The 25,144-nt window shown below is 35.9% G+C and overlaps 1 protein-coding gene across 3 annotated transcripts in view; it reads right to left on the minus strand.

The window, feature by feature from the left end:
• Window positions 1–25,144, minus strand: part of LOC132304137 (uncharacterized) — a 52,857-nt gene that overhangs the window by 10,624 nt on the left and 17,089 nt on the right. For all 3 annotated transcript variants that reach the window (XM_059801692.1, XM_059801693.1, XM_059801691.1), the window contains 8 exons: window positions 17,100–17,223; window positions 10,383–10,544; window positions 10,124–10,271; window positions 9,859–9,959; window positions 6,510–6,668; window positions 5,352–5,399; window positions 4,987–5,094; window positions 2,242–2,316 (listed from right to left, as the gene is read on the minus strand). In XM_059801692.1, coding sequence (XP_059657675.1) covers window positions 2,242–2,316; window positions 4,987–5,094; window positions 5,352–5,399; window positions 6,510–6,668; window positions 9,859–9,959; window positions 10,124–10,271; window positions 10,383–10,544; window positions 17,100–17,223 — 925 coding nt within the window. The remainder of the gene's footprint in view (window positions 1–2,241; window positions 2,317–4,986; window positions 5,095–5,351; window positions 5,400–6,509; window positions 6,669–9,858; window positions 9,960–10,123; window positions 10,272–10,382; window positions 10,545–17,099; window positions 17,224–25,144) is intronic.

Consider the following 25,144-nt stretch of genomic DNA (forward strand, 5'->3'; position numbering starts at 1 on the left):
TAAGAATATTCGCATCACCTTATTCAGGGGCCAAGTATAGGAAGGTTGACATGTTGCGTAAAAATTTAAAAATCATAAAACTTTTAGACATCACATTAAGAAAAACTTATTACACAGGGGATCAATGATACACATAACCTAGTAACCTAGTCGTGTCACATAAATAAACAAAGATGCAATAAGGGAAACATAATAAAATGTAACATGCTTAGAGTGGTAAGATAGATTGAGGTGGGTCATCAGCAGCGGAAGTGAAACTGCTCTTTCTATGTAAATTGGTTTATGTAGGGTTAATTGGTGTAGTTATGGTGGGGCATATGGTTCCCCCCCAAGAGAAAAACTGCTTGGAATAGGGATGAGGTGGCCAATGAGCTTCCCGATTAAGGATTAGAAGAGAGATTGTGTGTCAGTGACTCAGTGATCCTTAAAATATTTCAATAAGTGAATTGTATGTGATCCTTGGCCAAGTGTGCTTGGTAGCAGTGGCATAGAGTGAGTTATATATGACCCCTTGGTTGAGGCATACACAAACCCCAACCACTACCCCATGCATAATTGGGTTGTGTGCAATCCCTTATATGTTGCATAAGGATCCAGCCACAACGCTCTTGATAAGCGAAGTGTGACTCTTGAGCTGATTTATTTACTTGAGAGAAAAATTGGGTAAGATAATAATTTGATCAATAAGATTTGAAAAATAAATTGTTGATAGATGAATATTATGATAGACATTGTTAAATTGTAATTGCTTAAACTTTATCTATTGAGACAGTTATGACTTCCATGATAGCTCCACTGTTCAATACAGATCTATGTATTGTGGTAAGGCTGGATCACTACTTGCTAAGTTTTGAGCTTGTTATGAGGACTTCTTTTGATTTAGATGCCATTGATTTATTCATTTATTTTTAGATGATATTCATTTTTAGAAAAGCTTGTTACTTTCCTTCATCTACACTTCCAACTTTGCACCCATTCATTTTGAGAAAAGCACCACATCAAAATTTTGCTTACTTGGCACATAAGCTACTTTTAAGATGAAGAAAGGGCATCAGATAGAACCTGATTAAGCGTGATGGCAAACCATTGATTATGACTATATATAATTTTGTTAGCACGTGAGGTATGAAGTGCTTATTTCTGGATTACTCTTCCAATACAAATTATAGCAATTAAGATTGACATGTAATTTTACTAATGGCTTAACTACTACCAATATAATGTCACTTTGGGAAAGACATAATGAGCGTTACTACCATCAAGCTTGAAGACCAATTTTGGGACTTCTACCTTGAGATATCCCTCCATCTGTATAGCCATATCCTTATGCATATGCATTGTTAGTTGAAGCATTACTGGTGCAAAACTATATTGAGATTCAAGGCATCCAATATGTAAGCCTATTGCAGCGAAATTTTGGATTCTCTTTCTTCCTATGTTTTAATTGTAACTCCAGTCTAGGTCCAGAGTCGCCTAAATCTACATGAATGATGACCCTTTTTCTCCACAATCGATCACACCATCTCTTTGAATATCCCATTACATGAGGCATGGACCATAAGGAGATCAACCTAAATCTCTCAATATAATACCTAGTATAGAAATATAATTTCTACAGACATTCTAAAAAGACATGAAGAATTAATAGTGCTCTTTGTAATGCATCAATCTTGGAACATTTACTCCCTCACAGAGTTTTGATACTATGTCCGATAACTTCGATACAGAAATAGTGCAGAATTCATCTATTTCATTCATCTGACCAATTAGTAGTTTCTGCATGCATTTAGTTTGGACAACTTAGCCTGGCTAAGCATACTTGTGTGGACATGGAACAGATTTAACACAGCGTCACCTCAGCAGTAAACTTTTCCTACATTACTATCCTAATGACATTCCACATAAACCCTTGAGGAATAGATCATATGTAGGAAATACAAAAAAAAAAAAATATATATATATATATATATATATATCTTTAAGATCAGATTTATTAAAGTTCTTTATTGTTTTACATTAAAAAGGTCATGACCATGTAGCAATAATATTCAAAGCAGCTCAAAGACTCATATGCAGATTGAACTTTTTTCAAATATAACAGGAGTAGGATAAAAACCAGAAAAATAAATTTCAAAAGTTGAACATTTAATAGAAAAATAGCTATAATGAAGATAATAAATTCAACCACCATAAGGAGGATTGGTCCAATTTACCCAACAAAGCAATTGAAAAGTTTCATACCAGTGATGGAAACTTCAAGTACATATGGATTGCAAACGTTTCCAAGTATTGGCGAACAGCTGGCAAGTTGTTTCTCTACAAGGAAATTAAAGTATCATATTAGGACTTTCAACTGCATAAGGTAAACACTCAATGAAGGAATCCAACAATCATTGATCAGATATCACTGTCAGCATCATTTTTTTCATTCCAACTGCATAAGGTAAACACTCAATGTAGGAATCCAACAATCATTGATCAGATATCACTGTCAGCATCATTTTTTTTTTTACCAGAATCAAATTTTCTTGCACACAACAATATATCATAGATCGTAGGATTCGACACAATCAAGAAAGCAGTTTATATATATCCTAGCAAACTAGGGGGAGGGGGGACTCAAACACGAGCACACCCGCTCGGGGAGCTGGGCACTCTACCACCTAGGCCACTGGGTAATGCCCCAAGAAAGCAGATGTCTCCTTGTTTATTGTGTTAATGTTTTTCTACAAAGCTATAATAAATTTTAAAGAAAATGCACCCACACTAATTGACCAACTCCGGTCCCTCTTCCATATTCCCAAAACATCATCTCAGATTGTATAATCAAATGAACAACATTGAAACCAACAAAAAGTAGTCGGTACACACGAAATGCTCCATAACAAGGTCCACTATAATAACCATTTTAGACAGAAGATAAAAATAAAAATTAAAAAGCAAAAAATTAATTATGCATCTAGAGTGAATTTTTGACAAGTGAAGCACGCAATGTAAAGCATCAGTCATCTAACATAATACAAAAGGTAATGCAAACTAAGAAAAAGGTCCACTATAACATTGAAACCAACAAAAAGTAGTCGGTACACACGAAATGCTCCATAACAAGGTCCACTATAATAACCATTTTAGACAGAAGATAAAAATAAAAATTAAAAAGCAAAAAATTAATTATGCATCTAGAGTGAATTTTTGACAAGTGAAGCACGCAATGTAAAGCATCAGTCATCTAACATAATACAAAAGGTAATGCAAACTAAGAAAAAAGGTCCACTATAACATTGAAACCAACAAAAAGTAGTCGGTACACACGAAATGCTCCATAACAAGGTCCACTATAATAACCATTTTAGACAGAAGATAAAAATAAAAATTAAAAAGCAAAAAATTAATTATGCATCTAGAGTGAATTTTTGACAAGTGAAGCACGCAATGTAAAGCATCAGTCATCTAACATAATACAAAAGGTAATGCAAACTAAGAAAAAAGGTAATGCAAAGAGAGGTCAGGGGTTCGAACCTCAGTGGAGGCATGTGTGTGTGAGTACCAAGTAAGAAAATAAAAATAAAAATCTCATTTGTACTCGAGCAAGATCCAATAAAAAGAAAGTAATGGATATTGAATAAATAACTCATAAATATTTGTGAAATAATGCAGAAATAGATGCATTAAGTAAAGCAAATGGCTGCTACATTGATGCCAGGACATTAAGAACTGTGCAACCTTAACAAAGAATAATTATAACCATGAAAAAAAAGGTAACACTGATTTATGCAACATGTATATGTTTGTAAAAATAACAAAGTTCGTGTTAACAACAAACTAAACAACATTTCTGAGGGAAATGGTTTGAAGAGTTCTCTTGTGGACTTTATAGAGACAAAAGGGAGAACGTTGAAAAGGGTTAGGCATAATGATACCCTCTCATTTCTATACCCACATATATTTATATTTTAGACATTGAATGAGTGACACTTATAAAAATACTCATCTCTACACCCACATATATGTATGTATTATGTTGAATGAGGACACGTGTATAAATACTCCTCTAGAATATTCTGTACTCTAACTTCGTTAGATGATTTTAAGGGAGAGATAATCTCTAAGAGTTCCTACCCAACTCAACCACTCCATCACTGATTTTAGAAATGTCTACACAAAGAATGGAAGACTACCCACAGAATAGAAGTTTAAAGCCAATAGAAAACAGAACAAAAAAGAAACATCAAAATAAAAAACTCAACAAGTCAGCAATATGAAAGATTTCAGCATGCCCAAATTGGACCATCGAACTCACTGGCCGCACCTCAAACCTGAAGTCTGAACCAAAAAAGCAATCACAAAATTCAACGAAAGACCCAATATGGCCTAGGCACACATCATAGCACTGAATCAAACAGCCCTAACGCCTCCAAACAGCACCCAAAAAACAAAACAAAACAGAAAAACAAAAACAAAAAAATCGAGAATAATAAAAAAATAATAATAATAATATAAAAAAATCGTGAAAGCCTTCAAGATGGTTAATTTTTTATTTTGAAAAATCTATCATAAATCTTTGGATGATGAGATGAGTCAGTCCATGTGCTTTTGGCTCAATTTGACCATACGGATGCTGATGTTAGTATGATATCACCATACTGCGACTGATATCAGCATGATGCCATCATACAAACAATGACGTCAACACCCATATGACGGTTTTTGGCATACTCCAAAGTACTTCGATTGGACACTTTGATGCCAAGTTGGAATGTAATATTGTCCGAGATTAGGGTTGGAAGAAAGAAAGGGGTGATAGAATGAGAGGATGGGAGAACATTAAAATGGGTTAGAGAGAATGAGAAACTGTCATCTCTACACCCCCATATATATATATATATATATTGAATTGGGTGATAATTACAAAAGTATCCGACTAAAAATTATTATTAGTGTTCAAACCTGAGAAAATATACCAGATACTATAAACAACATTCTTACATGTAGAGCAATGTGCAAGCTATGTATAACTCTCTGCAAGATATCTTGGTCAATAAATCGTGCCAAAATGCATATCATTTGCCATGCCCGAACTTTGCGCCTATGGATCTGTCAAGACCAAAAGAAGTGCAAATTAGCCCAAAGATGCAGAAAAGATATACAAAACAGAGCTGCCAATTTTTTTCACTCTCTCTTCCAGGTGCAATGAAAATTTTTAACCTTCGAAAATAATGGTTTATTTTTTTTATTTTTTGCTGCACATTTCCAGTTTCCATACCGTATCATCTCAACTCAAATAAATTCCAAGCACTGTATTACGAGGCACCAAAATGTACCAAATCTTGGGGCTGGAAAAAAAAACTCACCCCACTATACTTTTTATACAATTCCTTTGCAAGATCATTGTCATTTACCTACATCAACAAATACTGAGATTAACTCTATGGTTCATAACAATAATAGTGCAATTTAATGGAAAGAATTGACATGTACCAATGCAAAAGACATTAAACTAATAAACTGTAGTACTAGTATGATTACAATCATAAACTAGTCAGTGCCCCAAAAATAAGCAATATAAATAGTTAGCATGAATACTCTCTCTTAGGATAAACAGTACAATACTTTTGTTATAAAGTTTTTTTTTTTTTTTTTCAAATTAAATATATAATTTCTGTAGAAAATTAATCAAAGAAACTTCATATACTATAAAACTTTTTTATTGTGAGAAAGCCATGCATGCACGTATGCACAAACACATGGACTTACTACAGATCAAATCATGGTCAGTAGCACGAGTGTAGGAATACAGTTCACAAACAACCGTGTTAGGAACAGATGAAGACTCCTCATGGCTAATAGGCCTACAAGAAGAAACACAGAGCGAATGCAACCCCCTCCCTCTCTTTCTTCTCTCAATCTCATGTTCCTTCATATATTTGTACTCTCCGATCTTAAGCTTTTCTGATTGTGTAGTTTCTGTAAACTAAAACAATGTACGATCCAAATAATTGGAAAGTCAATTTTAATCTTAAAGTTCATCGACTTCAACGGTTCAACCTGCACATGTTAGGTAAGGCCTCCATGGTCCTTTGTTTATACCCAATAAATAGACATTTTCTTAATAGTTTAATCTCCTTACAATGCTATGTTTTAGAACATAAGTGATTTATTTGCAACTCATATTCTTAACAAGAAGCTATCTTTGACGAGCTTTCACAAGCATTGGTGCACCACTATCTTATTGAGATCAATGAATTTGGAAAACCAAAGCTATTCCAAAATTAAGTTGCCACGAAACAACCAGACTTAGCTACTTCAGTAACACATATCACCAGAGACAATTTGTACAAGAAATTGAGCAGGAGATGGACCTAAGTATAAAAGATGGGACAGAAAATAAATCATCAAAATCCAATCATACAGCATATCAAAAAAATATCTATCTCCATATTCCTCTTATAGTCAGTTCATATTTATGAGAGTTCAGGTAAGATTCCGATGTCAATGTTAAGATACAATACCACAGAATCAAGAAGCTCAAGCAGAAACAGTTTGCCAGATTCAAGGGCAGGAAAGCAGTTTTCATTTTCATCAGATCCCACCATATCGGCCAAGTCTGCTAGCTTGTTAAACAGAACAGCAACAGATACACGCGCATACAACTCTGTATTGATGAATGCCTGACAAGAGAAGCCACCATTAGGAATTTCTAAAGAAGGCAAATTATAGAGGAATAAAATGTACTTGCAAAATGGACCAGCCACCGTTATCAATAACATTACAAACAACAATTAGCAAGCAACATCAACAATGTTCAGCAACTCAACTCAACAAAGCCTTTTCCCAACGACTTGAGGTAATTTACACAAATTATATTTTTCCATTTCCCACTTAAGGCCAAAGCCTCGTCCAAATGACAAGTTATCATATCTTTCTCTACTAACTCTATCCACGTTAATTCTGATCTTCCTCTTCCCATAGCAGTACTCTCAGCGAGAACCATATCACTCTTACTAACTGATGCACTTGGTGTTCTTCTTTGCACATCTCCATCTCCAATCCATCTAAATCGAATTTCTCTTGTTCGATCTCCAATCGTTGCCACTTTAACCATCTCATGAATTTGTCCATTTACAATTATATCCTTTCTGAACTTGCAGCAAATCCATCATAATATTTGCATCCCCACCACACTTACTTTATGTATATTTTGTTTCTTAGCCGTCCATGAACTACTGGTCTTTTCTTATTCTTCTTTTTTTATAGAACTTCCCTTCTAATCTTACAAAGAGACACCATGACACAATATACAAGTCGCACTCCTCTGTTTCCCATCCTCCCTTGATTCTATGATCAATATCATCTCCAATTTCTCCTTCATTATAAATAATTGAACCTAAATAACAGAAATGTTCATACTTTGGTATATATTGATCCTCAATCTTCATTGCATCATTATTTGTATTTCTCGAATTACTAAAGTTACAATCCATAGGTTTAACAACCATCTACAGTAAAGGAGGTGTGACTTTATTTTTTAACTATCAGGGTGACATGAGGTTTTAAAAAGGGACCTTGATTGTTGTGATACCATGTTAACCACCATCTAATCTAAAAAACTTAAAGCTTTTAGAGTAGATATTTGTTAACGAAAGCTTAAACTGTTAGAGAGGGTGTAACTTTAATATTTAAATCCTCCAACACGCCCCCTCGTGTGTGAACTTCTTTTTGGTCAAACTTCAATTTTAATTGTTAAGGTGACGGCGAAGTTTGAACTCAAGACCTGCCTACTCTGATATCATGTGAATTGTTACGACAAACACTGCGAACCAAGAACACATCAAGAATCACGACAAAAACGTAAATACGCCACACACAAAGAACACATAGATTTATGTGATTTTAGCTTAAGCCTACGTTCACGGTGAAGATCCGGTGAAAGATTTAACTATGCAAAAAATAGGAGATAACAAGTTTTAGCCCCCAAACCCTAACTCTTTCTTTTTTTCTCTCTCTCTCTCTCTTTCCTGTGGTGTTCAGTGTTCTCTCATAACACACCCTAAATGCCCTTATATATTGGGCTACAAGAGAATTCAAGAACCAGCTCCACAACCCACAAAAGGGAACGGGTCCAAAAAAATTCCCTTTTAGGATTGCAACACGACCTGGACTGAAACTCGGGCCACAACAACCATCTACTCTAATAGCTTAACACCATATATTCAGTTTATTCCTACTTATCTAAAACCCTTATAATTTTATAGCTATAAGCTTCCCTCGAAACCTTCAATTTAGCACTTCCTTCTCTAGTTTCAGCAATAAAAACAATAGCATTAGCAAATAACATACACCATTCATCACGAATGTGTCATGTTAGTTCATCCATAACTAAGGCAAACAGATATGGACTTAATGCTGACCCATAATTTATACCTACAGGAAATTCACTTATTTTTTCAACAGCTGTTCTAATTAGTCACACAATCATTAGGCATGTACCTTATTGTGTCAATATATCCCCTTGTAACTCTTTATGTGTGTGTGTGTGTGTGTGTGTGTGTGTGTGTATGCGTGTGTGTAAGCAATAATTCTATATTAGATCTGTAAGTATCCTATCATAGATCTTTTCTAAATAAATAAAAACCATATGAAAATCTTTCTTCTTCTCTTTATATCTTACCATTAGCCTTCTCAATAAACAAATAACCTTCAATAAGTAAATAGCTTATATACAACGCTCAGCAAACTCACGTAAAGTAGTTAATTCTTAATGGAAAGTAAAATATTTTCGCTCAGTACAACAGAACTGCAAGAAGAATAAATTTTCTGCGTGAGTCTTATGATAACCAAGTGTGGCTACTTCTACCTATTTTCACTCTTAAGAGACTCTTGGACAAAAATATAAGACTTTTCCCATAAGAATGACATAAACTCGATTGTACCACATCCCTCTATAAATTTCATTAGTTTGCTAACCTTAAGGACCGATAAAAACACGAAAAAAGCAGAAACAAGACCTTCAAACCAAAAAGCATACTCCACTCAGTTGCACCGCATTTCTCCAATCAAACTAATGAATCCAGCTTCAACCAGGATACTAAAAATGATAATAAAAGATTAATTTAAAAATAAAAAATAAAAATAAAAAATAAAAAAAAAACCACTTAAATAGATCATACAAATAGAAAATCAACAGTGTAATTTTTTTTCCCTCTTTTTGTAGATGAAGTTCTAAAAACAAAACAAAAGCAAAAAACAAAAACAAAACAAAGAAAAAAAACCACTATTTAAGGTTCTGATTTGGAAATGCTTTTTCTAAAAAATAGTCATTTTGACCATCTCAAGCCATGAGGACCAACATTGCCACAATGAAATAAACATTTGTGTCTATTTTCTACACAAGTATATACTGAAGCCTTTCACAAGAAAATTATCAAACTATAAGATCAACACTGACTATAAGCCTTTCAATGTGAGCTTATAAGCAGGAGAAGAGCCAAAAGCAAGTTATTCCTAGAATAGGAAACCATTTCTTGATACTTGTAGAGAACCTTTTAATCTGCCCTTAATTAACTACAAGGAAATTTATAATCAACTATATTTCAGTTCAAATACATATACATAATTAAAAAACTACAGCATAAAGCAAAACTTGAATACACATATTAAAGGCCATCATCAGTGTAAGTCCTGCCTAAGCTGAGTGGTAGAAGGGGAAGAAATGATATAGACCAATACTTTAATATTATTTACAGATGGTGGCAGTTCTCAAACTGGAACCCAAATGCTCACACATATCAACCAAAGTTTTTACGATTGCACTCAACAGCAGAAATTTATATACATATAATTCAAAACAATTCAACTTACTTCAGTCAATTCCGGGTCCGGGCTTTTGCCCAATGCTGATAATTCACTCCTGGCATCATGATTGTCAGCTATTTCAGCTTCAAAATCCTCATCAAATGCAACTGGTAAAAAACATAGATCTTAGAAACATATAGATATACATGCATGCTAGAATTTGTAAATTTCTAATATTTAAAAAGAAGGAAAACAAATAACTACTTATCAAAATAATAATAATAACTTAAGGAATAAATTCTAAAACATATAGGGTAATTAAGTGACATACCAGAACCATAGAGTGTTAATAGCTTCAATTCTTTCATGTAGTACTTTATGGTCCTTGGAGTAGACAGCCACAGACCTGTTAAATGTAGCGCTGCGAGACGAATAGTACGCGGACTTTTTGTTCCTTCCTCGAGGATTTTTTCAACAAACTGAAGGAGAGAAATTATAAATGGTAACAAACTTGCTAAAATCACCATTAGGAACTATTCTTTAAGAAATCAACAGGAAGGACAGGAAGAAAGAAAAGAGACACCACACACCCACTTTACTGGCCCAGGAGCATTGTCAGTTTCATGCATGCACTCAGAAACAAAAACTGAATAATGCAGGACAGAAGACAAAAGTGCAGCAATAGGTGCAACCCTACGCTTGTTGCAGCTGATATGCAATATCCAAGAAGCACGAACCAAATGCCACATCATCTGCATGGAAATTATTAGTTGTTAATAAATAAATTGATGATTTTAGATTTTATGCTCAAATAAACTAAATATCCACAACCACTAAGTAGAAAATATATAAAACAAAATCCATTCCACAATATAAGCCAATTTTCTTTAAGCACCATGTTTGTTCACTGAATTATGATTTAACTTGTTTAGCATTTTTTTTTGGTAAGTGTGCTTAGCAATTTATATTCACAAACTTCATATGGTAAATTTGGCACTCTGCTCCCGAGATATGCCAACCTAATTAATATGCAACCAGAAAATGGCCCTTACTTATAAAAACATTCCTGTCCTTTATAAGTTTTAATGAGTATTAATATGAGACTTCTTACCACTGGCCCATTAGCCCAGTTGGTATAACCTCTCATCCCTTTTTGAGGGAGGAGAGGGGTTCGAGTCCCATAATGGGCATTTGTGGGTGTGGGTGTGGGTTTGGGTGTGAGTATTTACCAAACAAAAAATAAATAAAATAAAAATAAAATATTTATCAGACTTCTTTATTGAGTTTCTGGAACTTCTTTTGAGTTGATTAACTCAATAAGTTTCCAAAAACCTTCAACTGCATAATTTGAAACTAAAAAGCTATGTCAACTAGATGATTCCGATCATGAAAATAGAGGAGAAAGAATGTGAGGGAAACAATATTACAGATTAGAAGTAAGAAATTTGGGAACACAATTTCATTCACAATTTTTAATTTAGAATCGGTATCAATGATCAATTAGGTGATTTTTCTATCAAATTTTCAACCAGAAGTCAACAATGAAAGAAATCAAAGACTATCAACTATAGAATCACATATTCCGGTAAGAACTGCTTATCACTTGAAAATGAAATATTTTTTACTTAACTTCCAGAAAAATAAAAATATTTTTGACTCCCATAAAAGTGGTATTTGTAAACTTGACAGGGTTTTTTGTTATCTTGAGGTGCTTACATGACACCATAAGCTCCCATATATGCAAACTGCCATGCTCACCTTATATAGTTATTTAACTTATCAATTACACAATCACAAATTGCAGTTTACATTAAGTTTCTGACTCATTAAGGGGCATTCAGTTTATTGTTTTCTGTTGTGAATCCTTTAAAAAAAAAAAAAAAAAAAAAAAACAGAAATCATGTTTAGTAATATGTTTTTTTCTTTTTAAAAGTGGAAAATGTTTTTCATTTTTGTTATATATAAAAAAATAAAAATAAAAAAGGAAAACGTTTTTATGCTTAATATGTTTTTGGCACTGTAGTGCAAAAACATTTATGGTACTACTACTACACTAGAACGGTTCACTCCAAATAAAATTCATGTTACATACAATGCTACGTATTTTTTTTTTTTTTTTTTTTTTATAAGTACATACAATGCTATGTATTATTTGTAATATTTTAAATAAAATATTAAATAATAATAATAAATATTTTTTTAATATATAATATTATACAACAGTGTAAATCATTTGGGTGTGGGCCCCTGCTTCTCAGGGTCGTTTTGAAATTCGATCCTTCTATAGGTGTCTTACGGAGGTGCCAGGGGCTCCTTTCCCGTGGAAGGCTGTTTGGCACTCCAAGCCCCCCCTCAAGGTGGCCTTTTTGCTTGGACGTCTGTTTTAGGGAAGATTTTGACACAGGATAATTTGAGGAGGAGGAATCAGGTGGTGGTTAACTATTGTTGCATGTGCCTTCGTGCAGAGGAGACGATGGATCACCTCCTTTTGCACTGCACCATGGCCAGGGACTGTTGGGATTTGATGCTTGGTTTGTTTAGGGTTCAGTGGGTCAGGCCTAGATCCTCTAGGGTTAATTGAGGCTTAGAGAGGTTGTACAGTGGGGTCCAAGTCCGGGATGCTTGGAGGGTTACGCCTTTGTGTATCTGGTAGTATATTTGGCTCGAGAGGAACAGGAGATCTTTCGAAGGAAAGGAGAATCCTATGTCTATACTTACGTTCTCTGTTATCTTCACTCTTTTTTGTTGAGTTGTGGGGAACAATTATACATCTTTAGAGGAGATTGTTGATTTTTTGGACTCTTTGAGAGTTTAGAGGCCCTTTTTGGCCTTGTGTAGTTCTTTTGGGCTTCGCTCCCCTTTTGAGCGCTTCGCTCCCCTTTGGAGCGCTTCTATACAATTGTCTTACTTATCAAAATAAATAAATAAAATAAAAAATCATGAACATAGAGAGTGTGCATGCACAAGCTCATTAGGGTTAGGCCAATAAGGACGACGGGTCCCAAAAGGGGGTGATTGTGACATCCCACCTTACCGAGGGAGAGATTTTTATACGAATGGACATCTCCTAACTATATAGACGCGTTTGAAAATCGTGAACATGGAGAGTGTGAAAAGTGAACAATATCCACATAGTGGGACAAGTCACGACATATATTTTTAATGTAAAGACTCAAAATATATGTATATCTATACACACACATATAGATACATAATATGAGATAGGTGTATATATTTAAATTCAAAAAGAAGAAGTTAAAAGAGATGGTATCTATTGTCGAAGTTATTTCATGTTGGTTGACATAATAATCACTAACTTGACCAACTAACGCTATCACATTGTCGAACGTATTAATATCGCAACATCGTTAATAAATATAATATGCATTATGTGATGTTGTGACCCGAATTTGGTGTTGGGTCACCCGACAACCTATTGGATGAGCTTTTGACCCGTTTTAGCTCATGGGTCGTGTACCCTAATTAGTACTCTCTTATAGCCCGATATATAAGGGTGCTTAGGGTTTGGATTGGTGTAATTCAAAGACACAGAAATCGTACAGAGAGAGAGTGAGGGGCTGAAAATTAAAATCTCCAATTTTACACACAGTGAAGACTTTCGCCGGATCTCCACTGTCGACGCAGGCTTAGCCGAACCACGTATAAATATTTGTGTTCTTTGTGTGGTGTGTTTATTTTTCTGTCGTGTTTCTAATAGTTGGTTGGTTCGCTGCGTTTGTCGTAACACATTAGTTTGGGCAAAACGTTTCTAAAACCACTAAGAAGCCAAACTTTGAAAGCATCCTCGATAACCTCTACTGCACTATTATGGAACCCCAAACAAATTTTAATAAAAAATATAACCTCATGAGAGTTCCTTGCGTTTGTGACTCTCCACCGGGTTGTGGGAGGAATGCACAACCCATCACACAAGATGAATTGGAGTCAATCATTAAGAAGTGTAAGAAAGTAGAATTTTCGGATGATCCTACAATAGAAGAGTTAGTTGGGGAGAAAATAAGAAGGAACCAGGCAAGGAGGACTCTACCTTATTTCAGTTACGATGGTATCAGAGTCAATCCCTAGCCAAAAATGGAGGGAGCATGCACAAGCCCATGATAGTCAGGCCAACGAGGACGTTGGTCCCAAGAGGGGTGATTGTGATGTCCTACATCGTCTGGAGGAGAGGTTGTACGAAAATGTGCAAAAGCTTTATTTGTCTCTGCCATTCTATTAGTCTCTGCCATTCTATTAGTCTCTTCGTTTTTCCATATGGCATCACCAACACTTATATGTGTGGACACCTCCTTTGTAAACGCATTTTGAAAACTGTGAACACATAAAGTGTGCAAAACGAACAATATTTATAAAGCGAGGCAGGTCGTGACATATGGTAGCAGCACTTAACCCTCGCCAAAAATGAGAAAGTGCACAACCTCATGAGTGTTAGGCCAGCGAAGACGTTGGGTCCCAAGATTAACAATTACTATTGGATGGAATAGGGTAGAATCTCATTTGCCTGGTTGCTTCTCGTTTTCTTCTCCAACTAACTCTTCTATTTTAGGATCACCAACAAACTCTACTTTCTAACGCTTCTTAATGATCTACTTCACTTTCCCCCACGTCATGGGTGGTGCATTTCTCTTACAGCCCAGTGGAAAGTCGTGAACGCAAGAAACTCTCCTAGTTCATATTTTGGATTAGAATTGGACTCAGATTCCATAACATTGCAGTAGGTTTCAGAGTTCGGTATTTCAGTGCGTTTAGAATTGCTTTGTCCAAACTTGTGTGTATTATATTTATTAACGTTGTTGCAACATTAACACATTGTTCTTTCAGATATTAGTGAGAACATGATAGTGTTAGTGGGGGTCACTTAAGTGGTTATCATGTGAACCAACATGAAAGAACTTCGGCAACTAATACTATCCATTTAACTTATTCTCTTTAAATTTTAAATACATACCTCTGAATTTTGTGCATAATACCCCCTGAACTATCACATTTTGTTGCAAAATGCCCCAATGTCTAGACTATTTTTCATTAAATAACCATAATACCATTTCTTATTGAATTACATTAAATCTATTTTTCTTATTGAAAAAAAAATATGAAAAAAAAAAAAAAAAAAAAAAAAAATCAAACTAATTTGATGACATATTCCATTAAATTTGCAAAAATTTATCTTTAATTTTAAAATTCATTGTTTAAATAAGAATCTTAAGTAGAAAATTTTAAAACAATTTAAGTAATTTCTTAATTTTTCATGAATATATTGCATGAAAAAGAAGTTAATTTTTATTTAAGTAATTTATTAATTTTTCATGAATATATTGTATGAAAAAAAAGGTATTTTTTATCGTAAAAAAGTTTAAACTAAGTATAATACGTTTTATAAATAGTAAAGTTTTAATTATAAGTTAATCATTTTAGAAAATGAAAATTACAATTTTTTTTTTCATTTTTATGATAAATTGATACTAATAATAAAATTAAATGGTATAATTAATATTAGATAAGAGAAAAAATAATAAAATAATTTAATAAGAAATGAAAAATTTAATGAGAAAGGGTAAAATAGCTTTTGTGACGGGTTTGTCCTTAGTTGCAATAAATCGATAGTTCGGGGGTGTAACTTATAGTTTAGGGGGGTTATTTGCAAAAGGGCAATAGTTCAGGGGGGATTTTTGAGCTTTACCCTATTATATATCTCTATATATGAATATATATTTTAGATTTTTTAAATTGTACGCTCCTTTAAAAAATAAAAAATAAAATCATCCCCGAAAATTGTAAAAATGTATACTTCCAAGTTAAAACTTTCCAAGGCCTGGTCTCTACCTAAAACACCTATGGCTGATTGATTGAACTACAACCTTATATATAGACATTCTCTTCCCTAGTGGATAGTCAAGATCAATCTAATGTAAGGACAAGATTGGTTCTTTAGAAGCTTAACACAAACTATGCAAGATATTCACAAGGCAATACATGATTATGTAATATTCTATGAAACTTTATGGAGCTCTATACATTTCTAAAGCTTCCTGATATTATTTCTTACTTTCAAGTGGGTGCCATTCAGACACCACACGTTGCATTCCTATCATCATGATTCGCATAAACATCTCCCATTTGTCCTCTCAAGCGATCAATTATTTTTATGGACAACAACTTAATTTATTCATAACTTATTATTATTTATGCAAACCCCATACTGGTAATAAACTATTTAATATCAAACTCGTACATAATGGTTGAATTCTCTCACCCAAGTGGCAATCTTTGCCAAGATACCACAATTATAACAATAGTTTGTGCATTCATACAACTACCCTAAACTTAATACTATCATCAACAATTTCGCAACTCTCTTTGGTATTGATAAAACTTCCTAGCAAGAGTCGAATTTTTTATCAAAGAAACAATTTATAATCTCGATGACTGAACGTCTAAGATCACAATATGCATTAGGAAGATCACTATTCCATCATATTTCCATTTAAGTGATATTAAATCAACCAAAATTAATTTATAGTAATCAAATCTAATTGTCCTAACTTATTATTAAGACCTCCGTTCAGCTGTATCTACTATTTTTATCCTCAAACAACGATGAGATTAGTGGATTTAAAATAACACCACCCAAATACTTAACCTCGATATGTAAGTAAATCCACCAATATTCCATTAAAGGCATCTCAAATCACGGTAACAGACTATCTCCTTGCCAACCCCACGTGTTCATAAATCCTGAGCCGTGACTATTTTGTGTGGACACGTTTTGAAAATTGCGAGTATGGAGAGTGTCCAAAGCAAATAATATCCACACAGCGGTGCGGGTCATGACACATTCCTTTACTCTTGAAGAGGATTGGTCATCCCCACATTCTATAGGAATGGTCATTCCAAGGAAACGAGTGTTCCTACTTTGTTGTGACCTACCAAACATGAGAAAGGGAATGACAGTACCAAAACGTAGCAAGTTCTTTCATGCTCTCTTCTTCTCTTGCCCATACTCGAATAGTAGACACTGTCCATATTTGAAAGCTTTCTGATTCCAACAGATGAATTAAAGTAATATAAAAAATTAAAAAGTATTTATGCACTTATTAAAAATGCAATTATTTGTTTCTGCTTCCAAATAATAGTAGAAACTTTAGACTCAAGGAACATCATCATAGTTACTTGACACTCTTGCATGATCTCATAGAAACAGGTCCTTCATTAATCTGTCTCATCCTCGCCAAAAACTAAAGAATAAATAAATATATTTCAAAAAATTATACAGGTAAAATGGGAAGAACCTGGGCATCCACGCCATTACATGAGGACAGAACTGGACCCGTTTTTCCTGAGGCAAACAGCTCTAATACCAATCTGACGGATCTGAGCATGTGCAAAACAGACCCTTCCCCAGCATTCTCAAGGCTGAAATTTCATTCAGGAGGAAGAAGATGAGCATAAAGAATCATCAATATCTGAAAACAAATTATTTAAAATACTGATTTAGACAGGAGCCAAATTTGGTCATTAAGAAACTACAACAAAAATAATATGGAGGAGAACAGGTATCTCTTTAAAAGAGTTAATGACTGCAGATGGGGGGAGGCAAACATTCCTGTAATAAGCCAATTGGTCCTGTTGTTCAGTAGGTAAACAGAAAGTTATTGAACCAGGGAGGAAAGAAGGTACAAAATTTACAGTGAAGTTCTTGAAGTTCACTCTCAAATGCTCAAACATCCCTCGCAATTAGAACACGCCTACCCTAATCTAAAAGATACCTCACAACCTGAGAGATTAGGTTAAGTAAAAACACAACCAAAGAAAGGGTATATCCTTGAAAGAAAAAAAATAGTTGTCAGGCACTCTTCATTAATGGGCCAGCAAGTCAGAAAGAACAAGACCCATATAGAGAGACCCAAAAACGCTAAACTTTATACTGGGCCAACATGGATCATTCCAGCAAATATCCACCAAAGATTACCTGATCCAAATTTTGAATTTTAAAATAAGCATTAGATCTAGGTTTGCAACGTAGTCAGTGCAAATAACACCGATCATTGACTGGGCAGTCCATGCAAGAGGCACCAACATGAAACGACCAAACACTTCTTCTTCCATTTTTTTTTTTTTTTTTAATTAGTAAAACCACCAAACACATTTTGGCGGCACTTAAAAAACTTCTTTTTTTTTTTTTTATAAGTAAAACCACCAAACACATTTTGGTGGCACTTCAAAAACTAATTCCACAAAGGCTAATGTTAGGCGCAAAGCCCAACACATTGCCTACAAATATCACAACCCTGATTGCAACGGACCTTGACTTCATGTGGAGCGCACTCAAAAATGCTAGGGGTGAACACGGATCAGATTAGGCATTAAACCTGTTAGAATGTTATATATATATATAAGTGTTGGGTCATTATGTAATTATAGAAAGTTGATAGGGCCCTTGTGTTATTAAGTAAGACTTGTAATCATTATATAAGCCTGTATAGGCTTATTAGGTCTGTGATGTGTTATATACAAGATACAATCTCTCTCTTTCATATGATTTTGAACATGGTATTAGAGCGCTGCGATCATGGGTGTGAGAGTCTATAATTGGGTTGTTATTGTATTAAATCGGCATCGCGATTGTGGTGTTGGTGATCTTGGAAGTTCCTTGTTCGTCGTCAGATCTGAAGATCGTTCACCGTCGTCGTCAGATCTACAGCCTCGGTCGTCGTCTTCAGCTTGTTCACCGTCGTCGTCAGCTTGGTCGTCGTCGTATTTGCCTTGTTCGTCGTCACCAGCAGCTCTTCTCTGTTCTTCAGCGATCTCGCCGACATCGATAGTCTCGATTTGCAGAGGTGAGGTTCATCCTTTTGATTCGCCGACATCTACAGTCTCGGTTTGCGATCACTGCTTATTGATTCGGCCGTTGATTGTGAGTGGGTTGTCATCGTCTCCGCTGCGTTGTTCACCAGCATCTGTGAAGGTGTGAAGAAGAAGACCCATGTTTGGCTACACGGATATAGCTATTCCAACCCTGGTTTACTAAACTTGGGATAGCTTAGATCCGGCCCGTTTTCCAGGTTCGGCTAAAATACAGATTCTGCTATTTTTTTTCCTTTCTTCTCTGTTTTGCTAGATTCACCATGGCATCCAGTTCAGATTTGCTTTCTCCCACGAACAGTCTTCATTCTCCCATGACTTCAGTTAAACTCAATGGGAAGAATTACATACTGTGGGCTAAATCTGTTGCCATTTTTCTCAAAGGCAGAGGTCTTGGTACTCATCTGACTAAAGAGAAACTCAAGGCAACTGATGTTTCTTTTGATGCATGGGAAAAGGAAGATGCGCAAATCTTCTCTATGATGATAAACAGCATTGAACCCCAAATCAGTTCTACGTTACTTTATTTGGATACTGCCAAGGAGATATGGGACAAATTGCAGCAATTGTATTCTGGGACAGGTAATATCACTCGTGTCTATGAACTCTGTAAGCAGTACTTCAATCTTAAACAAGGTACTCAAAGTATAGAAGAGTATTATTCCAAAGTTATGGGAGTCTGTGAAGAGCTGAATATCAGCCCATTACTGCTGATGTTCGCAGTATGCAACAATAGCGTGCGGACTTTAATGTTGTCCGTTTTCTTACTGGTTTATCATCAGCATATGAGCCTTTTCGTGCACAAATTATGGGCAGTCCAACACTTCCCTCTCTTGCTGAGGTGTTTTCTCGCCTTCAGCGTGCTACACTAGCAAGTGATACATCAAATTTGAATGCTGAACAGAGTAGTGAGCGTTCAGCATTGGTAGTTTCCAAGGGTGAACATAATGCTTACCGTGGAGGTCGTGGGGAACGCTCCACACGTGGTGGTCGTGATTCATGAGGAGGACGTGGCCGTGGCAGGGAATTAAGAAAATGTACTCATTGTGGTCTTTCTAATCATACTGTGAACTTTTGTTGGGACCTTCATGGGAAACCATCTAGTTATGCAAATCAAGTTTCCTCTTCTCCGAATGATGTTGCTTCTGAATCTCACAACGTGGCTGAATCAGATACGGTCCCTGTTCAACGGGATGAGTATACTCAGTTTTTGTCTTATAAGCAAACATCTAATTCATCTTCCACAGCTACCTTTGCCCAGTCAGGTACTGCACACAAATGTCTATTGTCTTCCACTCGCAGTCCTTGGATCATAGACACTGGAGCATCTGATCATATGACGGGATGTTCTTCTCTTCTATCTGATTTTCATTCTGTACCTCCTTCTCAAGGAGTTACTCTTGCTAATGGTTCCTCCACTCAGGTTTCAGGTTTGGGGACAACTCAACTTAGTGATTCATTGTCTCTCTTGTCCGTTTTACATGTTCCGTAGTTTCCCTTTAATTTAATGTCTATCAGTAAGCTTACTAAATCTCTCCAGTGCTCTGTTACATTTGATCCTACTTCTTGTGTGTTTCAGGATCTCAAGACGAAGAAGACGATTGGTACGGGGACATGAAGCTGGTGGCTTATATTATTTTGATTTCGAACCTTATCCTGTAGCTCTTCAGTCTTCTCTGTCTCCATTCCAGTGGCACTGTCAACTTGGTCACCCGTCACTTCAAGTTTTGAAGCGTCAAGTTCCTAGTCTTAGTCATTTGAAATTCTTTTCATGTAAAGTTTGTCAACTTAGTAAGCACCATCACGTGTCTTTCAAGTCTAGGGTTAATGATCGTGTCTCTAGTCCTTTTCATTTGGTTCATTCAGATGTATGGGGTCCAATAAAACATTCTTCAATCAATAAATTTCATTATTTTGGGACATTTGTGGATGATTATTCTCGCCTGACTTGGTTGTTTCTAATGAAAGATCGTTCTGAGTTGTTTTTAATTTTTCAAAAATTTCGCAAAGAAATCAAAACTCAATTTGGATGTCCCATTCGTATTCTACGTTCTGATAATGCTAAGGAATATTCTTCAACTCCATTTGATACATATCTTAGTGATAAAGGAATTATTCATCAAAATTCATGTGTTTATACTCCTCAACAAAATGGAGTTGCAGAACGTAAGAATCGACATCTCTTAGAAGTAACTCGTGCTCTCTTGTTTCATATGCGTATGCCTAAACGGTTTTGGGGTGATGCTGTTCTTACTGCCTGTCATCTTATTAACCATATGCCGTCATCTGTATTAGATGGCAAATCTCCACATTCTATTTTATTTCCTGATTCTCCCTTGTTTTCTCTTCCTCCGAAAGTTTTTGGATGTGTATGTTATGTCCACAATCTTGGTCCTTGTTTTGACAAACTAGACCCACGTGCCATAAAGTGTGTATTTCTTGGCTACTCTCGTTCTCATAAAGGTTATCGCTGCTATAGTCCTATTTCTCAACGGTACTTTATTAGCGCGGATGTCACATTTTGTGAATCCGTCCCATATTTTTTAGATACTGATTTACTTCTTGATATCACTCTTGAGTCATCTCTTTTTGCAGTTCCTCTTCCCTTACTTTCTCTTCAACCACGATCTCTGGTTCCTTCGCCTGCCTCGTTACAGGTGTACACTCGAAGACCAAAGCCATCTGCTGTCGTGCCTCCTCCATCGTCTTCAGAGTCTTTGGATCCTACACCGTCCACTGTGTCTGATTCCTTACCTATTGCACTTCGTAAAGCTCCTCGCTCGTGTGTTACTAAACATCCCATTGCTCAGTATGTCTCTTATAATTCCTTATCGCCATCTTTCTCATGTTTTTCCTCTAAGTTGTCAACTACATTTGTTCCTAAGACTGTGCAGGATACTTTGTCTGATTCGGGCTGGAGGAAAGCAATGCAAGATGAAATGGATGCTTTGCATAAGAATGGCACGTGGAATTACCTCCGGGAACTAAGCCTGTTGGTTGTCGCTGGGTATATACTGTGAAGTATCTTCCAGATGGGTCTGTAGTGTCTAAAATCACATCTTGTTGCCAAAGGTTATACCCAGACTTATGGTATTGACTATGATGAGACATTTGCCCCCGTTGCTAAGATTTCTTCTATTCGTGTTTTGATTTCTATTGCTGCTAATCGACATTGGCCTCTGTTTCAGTTAGATGTTAAAAATGTTTTTTTGCATGGTGACTTAGCAGAAGAGGTTTATATGGAGCAACCACCTGGGTTTGTTGCTCAGGGGGAGTATCTTCACACTGTTTGTCGCCTTAAAAAGGCCCTGTATGGATTAAAACAGTTTCCACGGGCTTGGTTTGGAAAATTCTCTGAGGCGGCATTACAATTTGGTCTTAACAGATGTCAGACCGACCATTCAGTGTTTCACCAGCGCACTAAAGCTGGCTTCATATTTCTTGTGGTGTATGTAGATGATATTGTGATCACAGGTGAAAGTTGAAGTTGTTTCTGCAATATCGATTCTACACTAAAGACTTGGGTAAACTTAGGTATTTCTTGGGTATTGAAGTTGCTAGATCCAAGAAGGGTATAAGTTTATCCCAACGGAAATATGTGTTGGACTTATTAGAAGAAACAGGTATGTTGGGTGGTCGTCCGGTTGATGCTCCTATGGATTCAAATACAAAACTTGTGTCTGATGAGGGTGATCTATTTAATGACCCAGGCAGATTTCGTCGCCTTGTTGGGAAATTAATTTATCTCACTATCACTCGACCTGACATTTCATATGCAGTTAGTGTTGTAAGTCAGTTCATGGGAGTCCCTAGAATGCCATATTGGATTGCTGTTCTTCGGATTATCCGATATCTCAAGCAAGCTCCAGGTTTAGGGTTACTATATAAATCAAATGGTCATCTCAGGGTGGAAGGTTTTACAAATGCTGACTGGGCTGGTTCTCCTTCAGATAGGAGATCTACTACAGGATACTGCACATTTGTAGGAGGAAATCTCGTTACATGGCGAAGTAAAAAGCAAACGGTGGTAGCTCGATCTAGTGCTGAAGCTGAGTATAGGGCAATGGCCCATACCACTAGTGAGTTAACATGGATACAACATTTTCTAAAAGAACTTGGGTTGACAGTTAAAGCTCCTACTCCATTGTTCTGTGATAATCAAGCAGCAGTTCACATTGCATCAAATCCTGTGTTTCATGAGAGGACCAAACATATTGAAGTTGATTGTCACTTCATTCGAGAAAAACTATTAAGTGGGAGCATCTTTACTCCATTTGTGAAGTCTAAAGATCAATTAGCTAATATGTTTACCAAAGCATTGGGTCATAACCGGTTAAGAACTATCTGTTCCAAGCTGGGATTATTTGATATATATTCTCCAGCTTGAGGGAGAGTGTTAGAATGTTATATATATATATATAAGTGTTGGGTCATTATGTAATTACAAAAAGTTGATAGGGCCCTTGTGTTATTAAGTAAGACTTGTAATCATTATATAAGCCTGTATAGGCTTATTAGGTCTGTAATGTGTCATATACAAGATACAGTCTCTCTCTCTTTCATATGATTTTGAACAAAACCTAATCCAATCCAATACCCATGGATTGGTGAAAATTCAATCCAATCCGATCCTTGGGAATGCTTAATCCAATCTGATCCAATCCGTAAAATATTGGATTGGGCTTTCTAAACAGCCTCATAATTTTTTTTTCCGTTATACCATTAAAATAAATGCTTCTCAAGCCAAACCAATCCAATTAAAAAAATGATCCAACTGCATAATAGTATTCAGTAATCTAAATGCTTCACTTGGGAACTTTCTGCATAATAGTAGAACAAATCATTTATTACTTGCAAAATAAAACCCAGAAAAAATAAAGGAGTAATACAGGATTAATATAGCTAACAAACATCCTCAATACAAAACCCAGAAAAATTCGTCACAGGCCTACAGGCTATGAGTCCTGAGCACTGGCATCATACCCAAACAATGTTACTGCAACACATCCAACAAGTGAGGTTTGAGAACTTGATACTGGAGCCAAAACAGCCACAAACTTACACAAATGATACAGCAAGCTATGAAACCCAACTACCCAAATAAACTGGAAAACAAGTTGAAGTTCCCCTCACTAAACATACTATCCAGTAACATAACAGTAGAACAAATATATGTAACTGTATATAATATAGGGGGGGTTTAGGTTTAGGGTTAAAATTATTACTCCATAGTCCGTATCATATATATATATATATATATATATATATATATATAATATTTGTACATAATATATTTGTAACGGATTGGATTGCATTTTGGAGACATTAATCATGATCATATCCGATCCTACGGATTCCTAATTTATGAATCCGTCCCCAAACCGTCAGGCTAAAAATCCAATCCGATCCGCAGGGATTGGATTGGATTAGATCGGATTCACGGATCAAATGAACTCCCCTACCAAAAAAAAAAAAAAAACTGTTGAGATTTACACACAAACCATGTGTAGTATATGATCATCTTCAACCTTCAAACTACCATGTTACCGAATCATTGGAGCTTCAACATGCACATACCCAATGACCATGGAACAAACCAAAGCCCGTTACTGAACATCAAAGCCCGTTTACTGGGTAGGAAAAGCACATCTCTGAATGGCTTCCTCAGTGGCCAGAAAGGTGTGCAAACTCCACCTGAAAGCCACAACTAACCTCTCAAACGCCCTCTCCAATACAAGAAACCAGTGAACGTTCTAAATCTTGCATCCATGACCATAACTACCACAGCATTCTAGCATCAAGTTCATAAGCTTGGATTAAGAAGTTTGACTTGGCTGGCATCTGTAACTCACATCCATGGCCCCATGGAATGCCATTTCAACGAGTATATCAATGTCTGCCTATCAAACAGCTCAGGAAAGCACCTCTCAAATTCATTGTTGTGATCAACCTGGTGATATGAGTAATGAAACCAAAGAAGAGAAGAGAGGAAGAACCCAAACAGGTTAAAAGAATCGGACCACCATGATAACCTCCACCATGTTCCAGGCATGGGAGAAAGCGACACAGCCGAAATTCATATGAAGCCCTTAAAAGGAGGCGATGATCGACCACTGGGGGAGTGAGTGATCAACAGGATCCAAAGGGGAGCATAAGGATGGAAGGAAGGAGGAAGGGGAAGGGGAAGGGGGAAAGGGTAGGCATGATAATTCATGGAGAGCACTCCCTCTAGAATTCTAGAGAAAGAAGCTCTCCCCTATTTTCCTTCTTCATGGAGGAGACTACTTGTCAGTTGTCTCAATTATTTATAGTTTCTTCAGTGCATAAGTATTTTGATCTCATGGCATACAACTTGTTGAAAAGAAGAATTTCTGAGGACAGCCGCTTTGGGCAAACAATGTTGAATGCCCCCTCCTTGCACCATAGATTAACAGGAAGTAACAATGGATAATGTCCTACAGTCTTTGCGTGT

The sequence above is a fragment of the Cornus florida genome, unplaced genomic scaffold, assembly GCF_030987335.1.
Source record: "Cornus florida cultivar Cherokee Brave unplaced genomic scaffold, ASM3098733v1 CherokeeBrave_3.0.0_Hap2_Chr04, whole genome shotgun sequence".
NCBI classification, from domain to species: domain Eukaryota; kingdom Viridiplantae; phylum Streptophyta; class Magnoliopsida; order Cornales; family Cornaceae; genus Cornus; species Cornus florida.